Below are 13,785 nucleotides of genomic sequence, written 5' to 3' on the forward strand. Positions count from 1 at the left end.
AACTAAAAAGTGCTTGGAATATAGAAGGTAGACTCTGCAAATATCTGTTAAATAAGCGAGTAATGGGAAAAATGGGGTCTCTTTACATATATTTTGAGTGATATCCATTACATTTGATGTTTTGCCTTTCTAGCAAATCAAATGGGCTTTCTTTCTTTCAAAAACATTTTCCAACTCCAGCCACATTTCTTGTTTCACAATAAAAAGTCAACAGCTGCAACTTCTCTGAGAGTCATGAGGAAACCAAGTAAGAGGAAACAATGTCAAGACAGAGGGGAGCAGTGGGACCATTTCCTCTCATTCCTGAAGGGTCTTGGAGTCTGGTGGTAATTCACACCATCCCCATGGCCTCTCATTCTAGGCTCTTTCTTCACCAAGCCCACTAAAATTAAAGCCCTTCTCCTCTCAGTGGTTGAGAATCTTGCAAGTGACACTTTTTAGTTAACTCTATGTAAAGGCAGGTGCGAATTCTCTTGATGTTTTGCAGAATCTCAAGTTTGGGAGAGTGTCCTCTTCTGGCACAAGTGGACAAGCTGCCCAGGGAAAGCTCCCCATCCATCACACACGTACTACGCTTCTTAGAGTAAAACATCAGGCAGTAGGGACTAGATAGGAAAATTCAGCGCATTTGACAAATGAAGACCTGAGGCTTTGACAGGAGGAGAAATGAGTTCTTCTATCAGATTATGGTGTCCCTCTCTCCTCACTGAATCAAGTTCCTCTTCTCCAGCCTTCTCAATCCTCTCAGGCAAGAGAGGTGGAAGAAAGAAGGGAAATGTGCTCAAACCAGGTCTGTGAGACTTACAGACACGTGAGAGAAAACTTCAAGAGAAACTTCCTAGAGGCGGTACAGAGTCTCTGGACACCTTGTTTAGGTTCATATCCTAATTCTGTCTCCCACTTGCTGGGTGACCCTCTGCCAGTTACTTAACCTCTCTGAGTCTGTTTCCTCATCTGTTAAATGGGAATAAATAATACAAAAATATATGGCTATTGTGAATACTATGAAAAATAAAACATACACTGTAATAAGACTCTATTAGTACAATTGTGCTTGAGTGAGGAGTCTGTGCTCTCACAGCTAAATCTGAGTAAGTCAAGCTCAGAAAAGAAATGTGCCATTTTAATTCTCATTAACCTTGGCTTTCCAGTACCAGCCTCATTTCTCTTTGGGTCTCTTCCATGTGTGTTTTCAAGGTCCTGCTTTCCTGGCTGGGTGCGCTGTTTCTTATCTATTTCTCCTGCCTGTTTTGCATTTATTTCCAGGGAGATTGTGCCAGTGGTGTTTTCCAGGGCTCCCCCCTCCCTATGGTTGGGGGAAAAAGGAAGTGCTTGAAAAGTTCATCCACCAGGTTTGGAGTAGACAAACAGATTTTCCTTTGTTTCAAAACTCCGCTAGGTTCTGTGGGCGGTGATTTCCTCCTTCCTGGTTTAGGGACCACGAGGAGGGATTTAATTTTGATGAGTAATATAATACAGTCAAGAAAGAGAACCCTCTAAATGTGGCAAATAGTAAATTATGCTAGATGAGAACATAAACTACCTGGAAACAAAAGGGTCTCCAATCTGGAAATCAGAGGACACAGATAAAGGAGAGATGGATAAAGAAGTTGTACATCCTTGTTTTGCATATATTGGGGGAATTCTGAGAGAATTCCCACATCTCTAAACCCATACACAGTCTGAATTATTTTCTAATTTTGCTTTCTTTTTATGTGAAAACATCACATAGATTTTTCTTGAATTATGTGTCTACTCAGCAAACTGAAGGGAATTATGAAAGGACTAAAATGTCCCGCTCTGTCTCAGCCACCTTTTGCCACTGGCTCTGCCTTTTAGCAGATTAGCTAAGGAGATCACATCAGATGAACAGAGTACTCAGTCTTCATCTTCTTGGATGGGTCTGAGCTTCACTCATGTGGATGAAAACTAAAGGTCATTCATATCCTGAACTCATAGAATATGAAGATTCTAGTCTTCCTTCTCATTCTTGTCCTCATCCATCTCCATGCTCTCTTTTGAGAACTTCAAGAATTTTTTTCTGGAGTCTCTGTCCTGGACAGATGCAGCGGCAGCAAGCAGCAGTCAGAAAATATCATTTCTCTTTCAGCTGACTTGACTTAAAGACAGTAAACTCAGGATTCACTCATGATTCTCAAGTGTTCAACCTCCAATACACCTTTCATTGATTTCACTCCTTAAGAGTTTTTAATGGAGGCCGGTAAATTCTTGAAACTTGATGCACAACTTTGTACTTAGGTGTATTTAAGGGTAAGGAGAGAGCATATCATGGTTTCAAAGGCTTAAGTGGTTAAAATTTAGAAAAGCTAAGAACCACGGAGGTGACACCTTCAAGGGAAGCTAATCTGTTTAGTCTTAGCACGTTGAACATTAAGTAGACTAAATCTGTGGGATGCCATACAAGTTCATTCACTGACCTCTGGAAATACTGTTTGTGTGTTCTGGACACTCCAAAGTCTGTGAAACACAGGCGATGGGGAGAAGGAAGCAGCAGAACCCTCATTCATAGTGGATGCCAGTCACTGATCCATCCCTCACCCTGCCTGCTCCATTGTGGCTCTTCCCCCAACCCGGGAGCAGCCTGGAAGGGCATGGATGGTTAATTCACCAAAGGAGGAAATTGCTGCCTGGCTGAATGGTGACTGCTTTACCTATCCACCACTAAATGAGCTAAAACTGTAGTTTCCATACTGAATTCTCCTGGGTTTGTGTAAATAAAACAATTGTCTCTGACAGAGAACAGAAATAGACAAAGATAAACATTTTCACTTCCTTTTGTTGATATTGCTCTTGGTGGGAAAAGAACTGGGGAATTTTTACTTTCATTCAAGAAATGTTCACAGAGCACCCATTTGTTGTAGGCACGTGGCTAGAAGCTGACACACAGTTTAAATAAGCGGACATGGTTTCTGTCCTGGTGGAATTTCCAGGCACGTGAGTAAGACATACATCAACAATCACACAGATAGGCTAAGCTTTCTTTAACAGAATCCGAGTGGAGTTTGCATTCATGTCAAACTGGGTCTTGAACACTTCAACAATTCTTACGGCCAAAGTGGGGGAAAGAACGAGCTACAGCGAAGCTCACATCTTGAAACAAAAACTTGAAAACAATCAAAGTTTTGAGGAGACTTGTGAGAAATGAAATACAGAAATTACAGCATAAGCTCGTTTTTCCACTTAAGCTACTTTCTTTAAATTGATGAGTCTTATCTCAACCCAGTTTTTAAAAATATCACATGTGTATAGAAACAAAAGAACAAAAGAATAAGCTTTTAAGAAAAGAGGAAAAATAACCTTATAAAACTACACTACCTTTAATCAGCATTTTTAAAGCCTTTTTTTTGTCCTGTCACTTGACTCAATGGCTTGTGTGGGTTGATTACCTCAAGACATAATTAAACACACGCATAGGTCCAGTCATTTCTAATATAGCAACTTCCCTTTCTGCCAAGTGACTTCATTTCCTATGATCTTTACTTCACACGAAAGAGATCCTAGTGACAAACAATATATAATTGCAATTTCAAAGATATATATTTTATAGTAAACATTGGCATAAACAATCTCTAAAACTTTTGTTTAATAAATCTAACAAAGAAATGACTACAAGTAAACAATTGCATGTATTTATTTATTTTTTCATATTGAAGACAGACTGATCTTAGGTCTCCCAAGTCTATAATAAATGCCAGTTTCCACAAACAGCCTCTTTCTCCAATTCCATCTTTCAAACGTCGTCTCAGAATCTTCACTGGTTTGGGAGATAGAATTGGCAATGATACTCAGTTCTCTGTGTATATCAACAGTATTTTTTTTTTAAGACACAAACAGAAATTGAATTTTTAGGGATAAAAAAGAAAGCTCTATAATTAAAGGGAAAAAAAGCAGCCAGATGTCAGCTTTAAGAGACCTGTTGCGTCAATACATTTTTACTTTTTGATTGGTACTTTTTTTTAAAAAAAATGTGGTTCTTCCACTCTAGGCAAAGTTAAGTGTGACCTAAGTGACAGATTAGAGGGGGAAAAAAACTGACATTTATTGAGTACTTCCTATGGGGTAGTCACCAGTCTTAACATTTTCTGTATATTTCCTCACTTAACTCTTGCTGCGATCCTATGGAATTATGGTTATTCTCATTTTACAGATGAGGAAACTGAGACTCAGTGAGGCTAAAATAATTTCCCACAGTTGTTTGGCTAATAAATGGTGGACACAGGCTTGAAGGCAGATCTGACTGAGTCCAGCACCCACGAAGACCCTTAAATTTAAGTTATTCAGATTTGACCTGGCTCAAAACCAACACATTTGGCTGTTTCCACTTTCTAGCTTGTCAAGACTTTGAAAAATGTCTTTTCTTGAAAAGGTGAACACTTTTAGCAGTCTGAGCCAACTTTTCTTAGTATTTTTACCAATTGTTAACTGGAGATAATGAAATTGGAGATGGGACTGAAAGACACTGGAGCAGATTGTTATCGTATTTTATTTATCATACTTTGTTAAGTACAAGTGTCTTTAATGCACAAAAAGGAGTCACATGTTTAAAATCTTTCAGTTAACTCCTAGTTTTATTGACTAACATTTCAGGGAGCAGGTGTTTTATGTTTACGATCTCAGCATCAACACATTGTTAAGTCAAACTCAGTGATACGTATTTAGCATTTGTCTGTGGTTCTCTTTACCTTGAGGATTGTTGAGCTGAGACTAATTTCCTCGAAAGGAGAAAAAAATTCCAGGTACAAGTTGAGACTTTACTACTGGGGTTGGGAAAGGTGGCACAGATTTTAGCAGCAGCAGAGGCAAGGCCAGCATAGAATTGGCTTGCTCAAGGTCTCTTGGTTAATCAGCAGGGGATAAGATTCAAATTCAAGTTTGCCTCACTTCAAAGCCCATTTTTTCCCCACCACATTCTGCTTTATTATGCGAATACAACTTAATTGAGGCTTACAAACAAGCCCCAGTTCTAAAATACCTGTTTGAAGTGGGAGTGGGATGGGGAGTTGCGGTGTATGTGCATGAATTGTTTAACATACCCCAAAAGACATTCAGTTGACCTGAGTTTGACAAAAGAAGAAGAGTTACTTATTGATGTGGAAAAGGTAAATTCCCGTCTTTGTCTTGTCTCTTTCTTGAGCTCTTCCCTTTCTTGGCTGATAGACTTGGTCCCACGGCTATGATGAAGCTCTCTGGATGCTTTTTTCTTTGTTAAGTGCTGGTTGGAACTTAAATAAGCAAATCAATGGTCAGGAACCCTATGAACTTTGCATTCATCCCTAGAGGAGGACAAAATAGCATCTGTATTTATGTGCAGCTTTACTGTTCACTCAAACTTTTTACCCTATTCTGCTCTATTTTGAAGCAGCATTTCGTCGAACAGGATGATTAGCCCTTTTCCCCCTACTTAATCCCATTTGGTCTTCTCCTTACTATGCAATGACTCATACGGTTACCTTTATGGAAATGGGACAAGACCAGAACGACTGCCCCCTCCAGTCACTTTGTCTTTGTCCATCCTTGCCTCTGATGGAGAGAGTCTTGGGACATGACACATCAAGGTGGCACTGTGAGAGATCGACATTTGCACAGATGCCCTTTTGTCTTATAAATGATGCTCCATTCCAAAGGCTGTGAACATGTAGGTCAAACAGAGCTCATTAGCTCAACCTCTAAGGATGACATCAGGTTGCAAAGAGGAGGAAGGGAAGAGATGAGGAGATGGGCCAGAGAGGGGGAAAGAGGTGCTTAGGTAAGTTGCACAAATACAAAGGCAACCCTGAGAGAAAAGTAGAGGAGTGTTCGCAGTTCCTCAGAGCTCTGAGTATCTTAGCAGTGCCCTGGGTATAACTGGGTCCTAATGATGCTAGACTGAACCTTAAGGGTCTGTCCATATGAGATTATGTCTTTGCTGAACAAACCAACATTACTGAAGAAAAAAAAAACTGGGAATTTTCTTTAAGATTCGGCTCTTGCTTACATTTCTGGCCCCAACTTTTTCTCTCCTCACTCCATACATATTTTCCGTACAATGCTCAATAATTTCAGGAACCCAACTGGGCCACATTCTCTTACATGTCATTACCTTGTACTTGCTTTTCCTTTCACTAGCAAAGCAGGCATCCCTTCTCCCAACCCCCTTGGTCTTACTCCTACTCATCACCAATACTAGCTCACAGTCACTTGTTTGTATAACTAATTGTCCATATCCTACATTAGACTGCAAACTCCTTGAAGTCAGAGGCATCTTTATTTACATAGTATTCATATCTCCTACTACAAAACGTGGTATTAGAAGATAATCAATATATGGTAAATCAATAAATGAACAATCAAGTTCCTAAAATAGTAGATTTAAAAACAATAAGAACTGCATTGTAAATAGTAAACATTGGCTTTGCTACAGAAGTTAATACAATGTACTATTTGTCTTCAAGTCTTATGTTGGTTGGAGAAAGGAAAAAAAAGAAGTGTGGATGTTCAGAAGACTACCAACTTCTTTGGAAAGCACTCACACATGGCAGTACTTCTCCACACACTCTTGTGTGGACAAACTCACTGCTCTATCAGTCTCGCTGGGAAAGAAGGATGTTGCATCAAGCTGAATTCATTATAAATTGTGTACTTGTCCAGAGGTAGGCAGACTTTTACTATTGAAAGCTTCCTTCCATAGTGTTCCTTTTCCAAGGAAGTCCAGACTAATCTCTGAGGACTCAAGAGGGATGGAGTAAGAAACTTTCAGTCATACAAAGATGGTTTTGTGTCCTAGTGTCCTGAATATGCTTCCCTTTATGAATATGCTTTGAGACCAGGATTAAACCTAATAAATTTTGGATGCATGAGCTCCACCGCTACTGAGATATATGAACTTGGAGATGTAGTTTCCTCATCTGTAAAATGAGGACAATATTACTTAGCCCATTGTCATGATGATTAATACACATACACACACACACACACACACACACACACACAGAGATTCCCTGACATCAAGTAAATCGAAATGATATTTAAGAAGTTAGCTGGAGTCACTACACAAATCTTTCAGCAAAGGAAAATTTCTCCCCAAACCACAAGTATTCACATTCTGCTGAAACATCATTTGTCTTGGTCTAATTTTCAATAATTCTTCTGTCAGAAAATTTAATTTAAATCCTATATCACTGTTTAGCTATTTCCTCAAGCAGTTTTGAATTCCATAGATTTTTAAGACTCTCTGTACTCCAGATTTTCAATCTGAAAGGGCAACTTGAACTCAGATATAACCAGATTTTAATCTGGAGCTTTAAATTTTTAGCAAATCCTAACTCAAACTGGTGTTGTTTCTATTTTATTATATTGTTTCATTACATGCTATAATCTAGCTTTACTTGGTATTTCAGAAACCAATCTTTCATCAAGAATCCAGTAAGGCAAAATAAATTTTTAGGAAATAATTGTTGGTGGAATGGCTTTGCAGTTTGGAAGTCAAACATCTGACAAAAATGAGAAATACAAGCCATAGCTTTTGGATTAGATAGGAATCTATCAGTGTAAAAGTTAAGCCAGGAAGTTTGCATATATTAACTTGATGAGATAGGTCGAGATTTTTAAACTCAGCTTCTAGCTATAGAAACCGGAACGCAGAAACGTTAAAAGCCACAGAAAATTAGGTGGCTGAACTAGGGTTTAAACCCAGATGTTCCTTCCACTAAGTACACATTACTTACCTTTCTATTACACACCACCTCATCCCGCCTCGTCCAAGTAACCCCAGCGAACCACATCCTGGAACATAAACATGTCTTTATTCTACCACTTGAGTGTCTTTGGACAGTATCCTTATCGAGAATGTGCGGTTGCTCTTCATCCTCATCTATTAAAGTCCTGCATCCTTCGATACCCTGCTCCAACGGCTATACCCTTGTTGGAACAAATATCATGGTACCATTTGTCTGCTCTGTAATATAACCTGGCCCTTATATTGCTTTCTTCTTCTGATGGCCGAAACTTTTTAAAAACAAGTACTTAGTCTTATCCACTTCTAGATTCCCACATTACTCAGAAGTTACTTGATAAATATTTGTGGAACAGAACTGAAAGATACATCTTCTCAGTCTGTTAAACATACATTAGAAAAGACATATCTTTTGAAAAGTTGTAACCTGCTCCTTGAGCGTGGTAATCGTTCCTGGAAACTTTCCAAAATGCTTAGAAAAGGACTTCTCGTAAATTTTATCTCCACTAAAAGTGGTTTGCTCAATTACCTTCTCTATCACTACAGCACGTATAATTTACCTAAAGAAATGATTGTGCCATAAAAGAATAATCACAAATGACCTTCCTCTAACAGCTGCCAGATGATACTGTGATAAAGTGAATAAATAAAATAAAAGGGAAATAAAATAAAAGGGAAAACAACTGACAATCATGGATCAAACTGAGAAGATTGACTATTTTAAAACTATTTTAAAACGTGTTTTAAAATAAAATCAGTAAAGTGGAATTACTTGAAAGAGCAAATAAAACTTCAACCATTGCTGAAAATTTGATAAGAAACTAATTGTTCGAGGAGTTCGATGACTCAGGTCTGCCCTCAAAGGGCGGGTGGAGGGTTGCGTGGTGTGGAATTTCCTCTAACAATGATGTAAGGATGATGGTGCACATGTTCCCCACTCTTTCGATAATATAAAAAGCCACAGGAGCTCTCTGTCCAACACAGGTCCTCTGGGACAGCAGAGCTCACAAGCGTCTAGGACAAGAGCCAGTAAGAAGCCACAAAGGACACACTCTGTGTAAACATGACTTCCAAGCTGGCTGTTGCTCTCTTGGCAGCTTTCTTGATTTCTGCAGCTGTGTGTGAAGGTAAGCATACTGTTCTGATCTACAGAGTTTTCCTGTGTCTAAATGTGATTCTCAGATAGCAAGATTATCTTTAATGCTTTGATGACAAGCCTCCTTTTTATTCAGGACAAGGAAACCATCTTTGCAGTCATTCAATGTTGAATTGAAGTTTTAATTTTTTAAGTAGGATCTATACAATATTTAGAAAAGTATAAAGTTTGATTTATATAGACATTCTGTTCCTATCATTCATACTCTGTAGTATATATATATATTTAACTAAGTTTATAATTTAGGGTGTATCTTATTGGAGGCCACAGTTACCCCTATTATCTATTAATACTGAATAGGGTAACTCAGGTAATTCTACTCCATGTACTATTTTATTGACAAGCTTCAGTTGCTCTTTGGCTTAAAGTCACCCTGACAGATTATAGATCTTGTTGGGATCCCTCTTATGAAACAAACACAATTTAGAACGTTTATAGTATATAGTTCATATATGTATGTTTTCTCTAAAGCATTAAGGATTTTGCTAAAATATAGGACAATCTCTGTGCAACCCACTTACATATTTCTGTTAACTCTTTCTGAAGGCAATTTCCCTGTTCTACCATAAATAGCACTGTGGTAATATAGAGGATTATGCAATGTCAAGTAAAAGAAAAAGTACCACGAGGATGTCAACATTGCTCAAAGACTACTCCAAGTCTTTATGTAATCTAGTGTTGTTAGAAATGTCTATTTTTAAAACAAAGAGAAAGACTGGGCTCAGGATCTTAAAGAATATCCAGCCATCAATTTCAGAAGTAATTTTGCTAAAGATGTGATGTTTACCAAACACACGGTCACCAAATAATTGCATTGGAATTAACAAGGGCGTGGCTAGCAGAGGCGTGCCTGTTCATGAGATCAATTCTTCATTACTTTTTTTTCCACAGCTGCAGTTCTGTCAAGACTGAGTTCAGAACTTCGATGCCAATGCATAAATACACACTCCACACCTTTCCACCCCAAATTTATCAAAGAACTAAGAGTGATTGAGAGTGGACCTCACTGTGAAAATACAGAAATCATGTAAGTAATCTCAAAAATGATTAGATATTTTACTTTAACAAACTGAAGATGAGGAAGATGGAAGAATCTGACAAAGTTCTAGGTGTTAGGAATACATAGTGAGCAAAACAGAAAAGAAAAATTATTTGTCTGCGTGGCATTTAAATATGGTATCTTCCATGACTCATCGCTGAACATTGGTTTAGACTTAGATTTTATGCCTGTACTTAGGGACCCATGATTTGAATGGCACAAGAATGTTTGAAATCTACTAAACATTGATTTTAGTCATCTCTCATTTCAGTGTTAAGCTTGCCAATGGAAGAGAGGTCTGCCTGAATCCCAAGGAAAAGTGGGTGCAGAAGGTTGTGGAGATATTTTTGAAGAGGTAAGTTTGTTTGTTGGTTTTTAATTTAGATTCCTCATTTATCCTACGACATAGAGTCCAAAAGTCAGCCTATAAATTTTGTGCTGCTGCTGAAAATTTTATCTTTTAAGTATCTGCTTCTTTGATTAAAAAAAAAAAATAGCAGCAATAGTGAGTCTGTTGTACTCATGCCTGGGAAGGCCACACACCTCAGTTTGTCTGGGGAAGTATGGGTTTATGCCTGTGCTTGGCTCCCTCAATCGCAGAAGGTTCTGGCTTAGATGACAACATATCTGGCCATTTATAGTTGAAAATGTAGAGTATTTCTAAAAAATGGATATATAAGACTATTAATCTCTATATTAAATATATTTTTAAGAATCATACATCCCTCCTTATTAAAACATTGTTCATTTAAACATTTTTTATTTTATTTATTTTCAGAGCTGAGAAGCAAAATCCATGAAAACACCCTAAAACCCATTCTCCATGGCTTCCAAGAATTCCTCAGTGAAGATGCCAATGAAACTTCAAACAAATCTACTTCAGTGCCTTATGTACTGTGGGTCTGGTGCAGGGTTGCCAGATAAAATACAGGATGCCCAGCTATATTTGAATATTAAGTAAAATTATGAATATTTTTTCAATGTCCCATGTACATTGTTCCATCTAGGACACACTTATATTTTAAAAATTATTCATTGTTTATGATAAGTTCAAATTTAGCTGGAAATCCTATTCTTGTTTTTGTTATTGTATCACTTCCTGCAACCCTCGTCTGCTGGCCAGGATTCACGTGTCTCTCTTCAAATGTGCCTCACTCTTCTTTATTCTTTATGGAGAATAAGTTTCAGCCACCATCCTACCTTACAGAGATGTAGGGGCATGTAGCTGGAAGCACTTTAACTTTAATGCAGAGTCAAGTAAATTATTTTCAAGTGTAACTTATTCACCTATTTATTATTTATGTATTTATTTAAGCATCAAATATAGTAATGTTTGTGCACAAATTTGGAGAAATGGGAAAGAAGCAACATTAATAAGATAGTATAATGATGGTAGTGAATTTATATTTATTTTAGGTATTAAGTGATGTTGAATTACAGACCTATTTTGTTCAAGGTTGTTATAATATGACCATAGTTGCCAGATTTAGCAAATTAAAAAACAAAGCAAACAAACAGGGCACCCAGCTAATTTTCCCTTCTGATAAGCAATGAATAATTTGCTAGTATAAGTACATCACTATTTATCTGAAATTTTAATTGAACTGGCAATCTTACATTTGATACTTCTGGTCTGGTCACTGCAAGCCTTATTATGCAGTGCTGTGTTGAATCACCCGAATCCTGAGTTAGGACTATTTTCTCAAAATAGCAAAAATTCACCAGACAATAATTTCTTGCTAATTCTTATTTATTCTGAGCAATTAGATTCTCATAATTTTATTTAAATTATTGTATATTTTAACATCAACTTTATTTTTTGACTTTAAGATGCTTTTATGTGTTCCCAAAGAGACTCGTTCTATTGTTTTTGATAGTGTGAAAAGATGAATGTAACTATAGAATATTTAAAATAAAATTCATTGTCAAAGTCATCTGAGGTTGTCTTTGTCTTTCTTTGTAGTTTTAAGATTTGTTGTTTTCTTTTTTTATATTAAAAGTCATATTTTGATTTAAAAAACATAAATGCATATATATACTACAATGCGTAATAATGATAATCATATTTATATGCTGTGTGGAAAATTACAAGATTTTATTTGTGGAAAAGTATAACTCCTTTCCAAAGATGGGTTACAATCAGTAGTCTTTTCCACAGAATGATGGGAATTTTCTCAACTCCCCACTGTATACCATTTTGCTAATAGAGGTGACTTCAGATTTTCAACAGATAGCCCAGGGGCCTGTACAGCCTAACTCAGCTGTACACTCAGTGAAAGAGGGAGGGGGTACACATTACAAGGCAATTCTCAGCTAATTGAGGAATACTGACACATTTGAGGCAAACAAATTTAAAATATGATTAAAGACCAAGCATATTTGAAAACAAATCAAACAAAACTCTTAAAAGTAAAAACGCAATATAACTGAAAACCTCAGTGGATGTTTTATAACAGCTTAGATACAGCTGAAAAGAAACGGGAATTAGGAAATAAACCCAAAGAACTTCACTTGGAATTTATATCAGAGAGATAAAGAGGTAGTAAATTGGGAAAAGAAAAGACAAGACAAGACATGGAGGAGATGGAATAAGGTCTTTTTGATGTCCAATTGGATTTTTATAAGCAGACAAGAGAGGAAAGGTCAGAGACAATATTTGAAGTGACAGTGGCTGAAAACTTCTTAGAAATGATGAAAAATAATAATCCACAGTTTCAAGAAATTCAATTTACCAACTCTTAATTTTACATTCCTACTCAACAAACAAGGATCTTAGAACTTTGACATTTATCCACCTTCCAGCTCATTTACTATTGCTGCTGGGTATTTTAAGTCCACTTTTTTTTTTTTTAAAGTTCCACAATGTAAAGTGAGGAAGAGAGTCCTCTTTCATTTTCACACTTGTTAGTTCACATTGCAATCTACTTTTCCTGTTTCTTTAACTCCTTACAATCACTCTGGGTTCCTGTAACTGCCATTTTTTTCTCTGAGTCAACATTATCTATCAGTAATATGGTACAAAATCCATTGTCTTTTCTAATTCCCAATGCACATTAACACAAAAGTGTGCAGCATAATAGAATTAATTAAAGATTTGTGAGCGATGCACAAGGAAGAACCAACTGAAAATTCAGCCCTGGTGTTCATTGCTTCTAGAATCATTATTTCCCACTGAGGGTAACTTCTCCCTGCCTGGAGTCCTTCCCAGGCTGTGTTGTGGGGCTCTTTTCCCACAGAGTTGAGTTCTTTGACTCTTAAGTATCTTTTGGAGAATTTCTGATTGCCCCAACTGTAAATCTTGTGGGAAGTAATAAGCCTGCTCTTTACTCTGTTACATGGAAAAAAATCCTATTTGTTGTCTGCTATCTTTGCAAATTCATTTCATTTCCATATTCTTCTCTTGGAATTTCAGTGCCCTTGTCCTCCTCCCCTTTGCAGTCTCTCATCTTGTGGATTGCATTCATAGTGAGTAAAACAAGATAACGAACAAATCATTTTAATAAAATGATAATAGGAGAGATACAGGGGTCTTCAGAAACAGTTAGCAAGGAGTTATCAAAGCTAAGTGGCCTAGGTTTCCCTGAGAAAATCTAAGCCAGAGTCTGAAAGATGAGTAGGAGTTAGCCAGCCAAAGGGAAGAAGGACGGGGGGGGGGGGGGGGGGGGGGAGTGGGCTAGAAGGCAGGGGAGAAGTAATTTCTGTGATCTGAGAAGTGAAAGAATTTCAGTATGACTGGTGTTTGGCTTGAAACAGAACAAGTGTTAACAGATAAAGATATGCTAAATGAACTATGGAAAGCTCTAAAGGGCTTAGATTTGGGATTGAAAACTTCTAAAGGATTCCAATTACCTTTATTTA

General features: G+C 37.3%; 1 protein-coding gene across 1 annotated transcript; it reads left to right on the forward strand.

The window, feature by feature from the left end:
• The first annotated feature begins 8,721 nt into the window (after positions 1-8,721).
• CXCL8 (C-X-C motif chemokine ligand 8) lies at positions 8,722-11,626 on the forward strand. The gene is made up of 4 exons (XM_006212530.4): positions 8,722-8,859; positions 9,780-9,915; positions 10,199-10,282; positions 10,706-11,626. Exons 1-4 carry the CDS (start codon positions 8,796-8,798, stop codon positions 10,725-10,727), a joined length of 306 nt encoding a protein of 101 aa, XP_006212592.1. The 5' UTR covers positions 8,722-8,795; the 3' UTR covers positions 10,728-11,626.
• Positions 11,627-13,785: the final 2,159 nt, after the last annotated feature.

The sequence above is a fragment of the Vicugna pacos genome, chromosome 2, assembly GCF_048564905.1.
Source record: "Vicugna pacos chromosome 2, VicPac4, whole genome shotgun sequence".
Lineage (NCBI taxonomy): Eukaryota > Metazoa > Chordata > Mammalia > Artiodactyla > Camelidae > Vicugna > Vicugna pacos.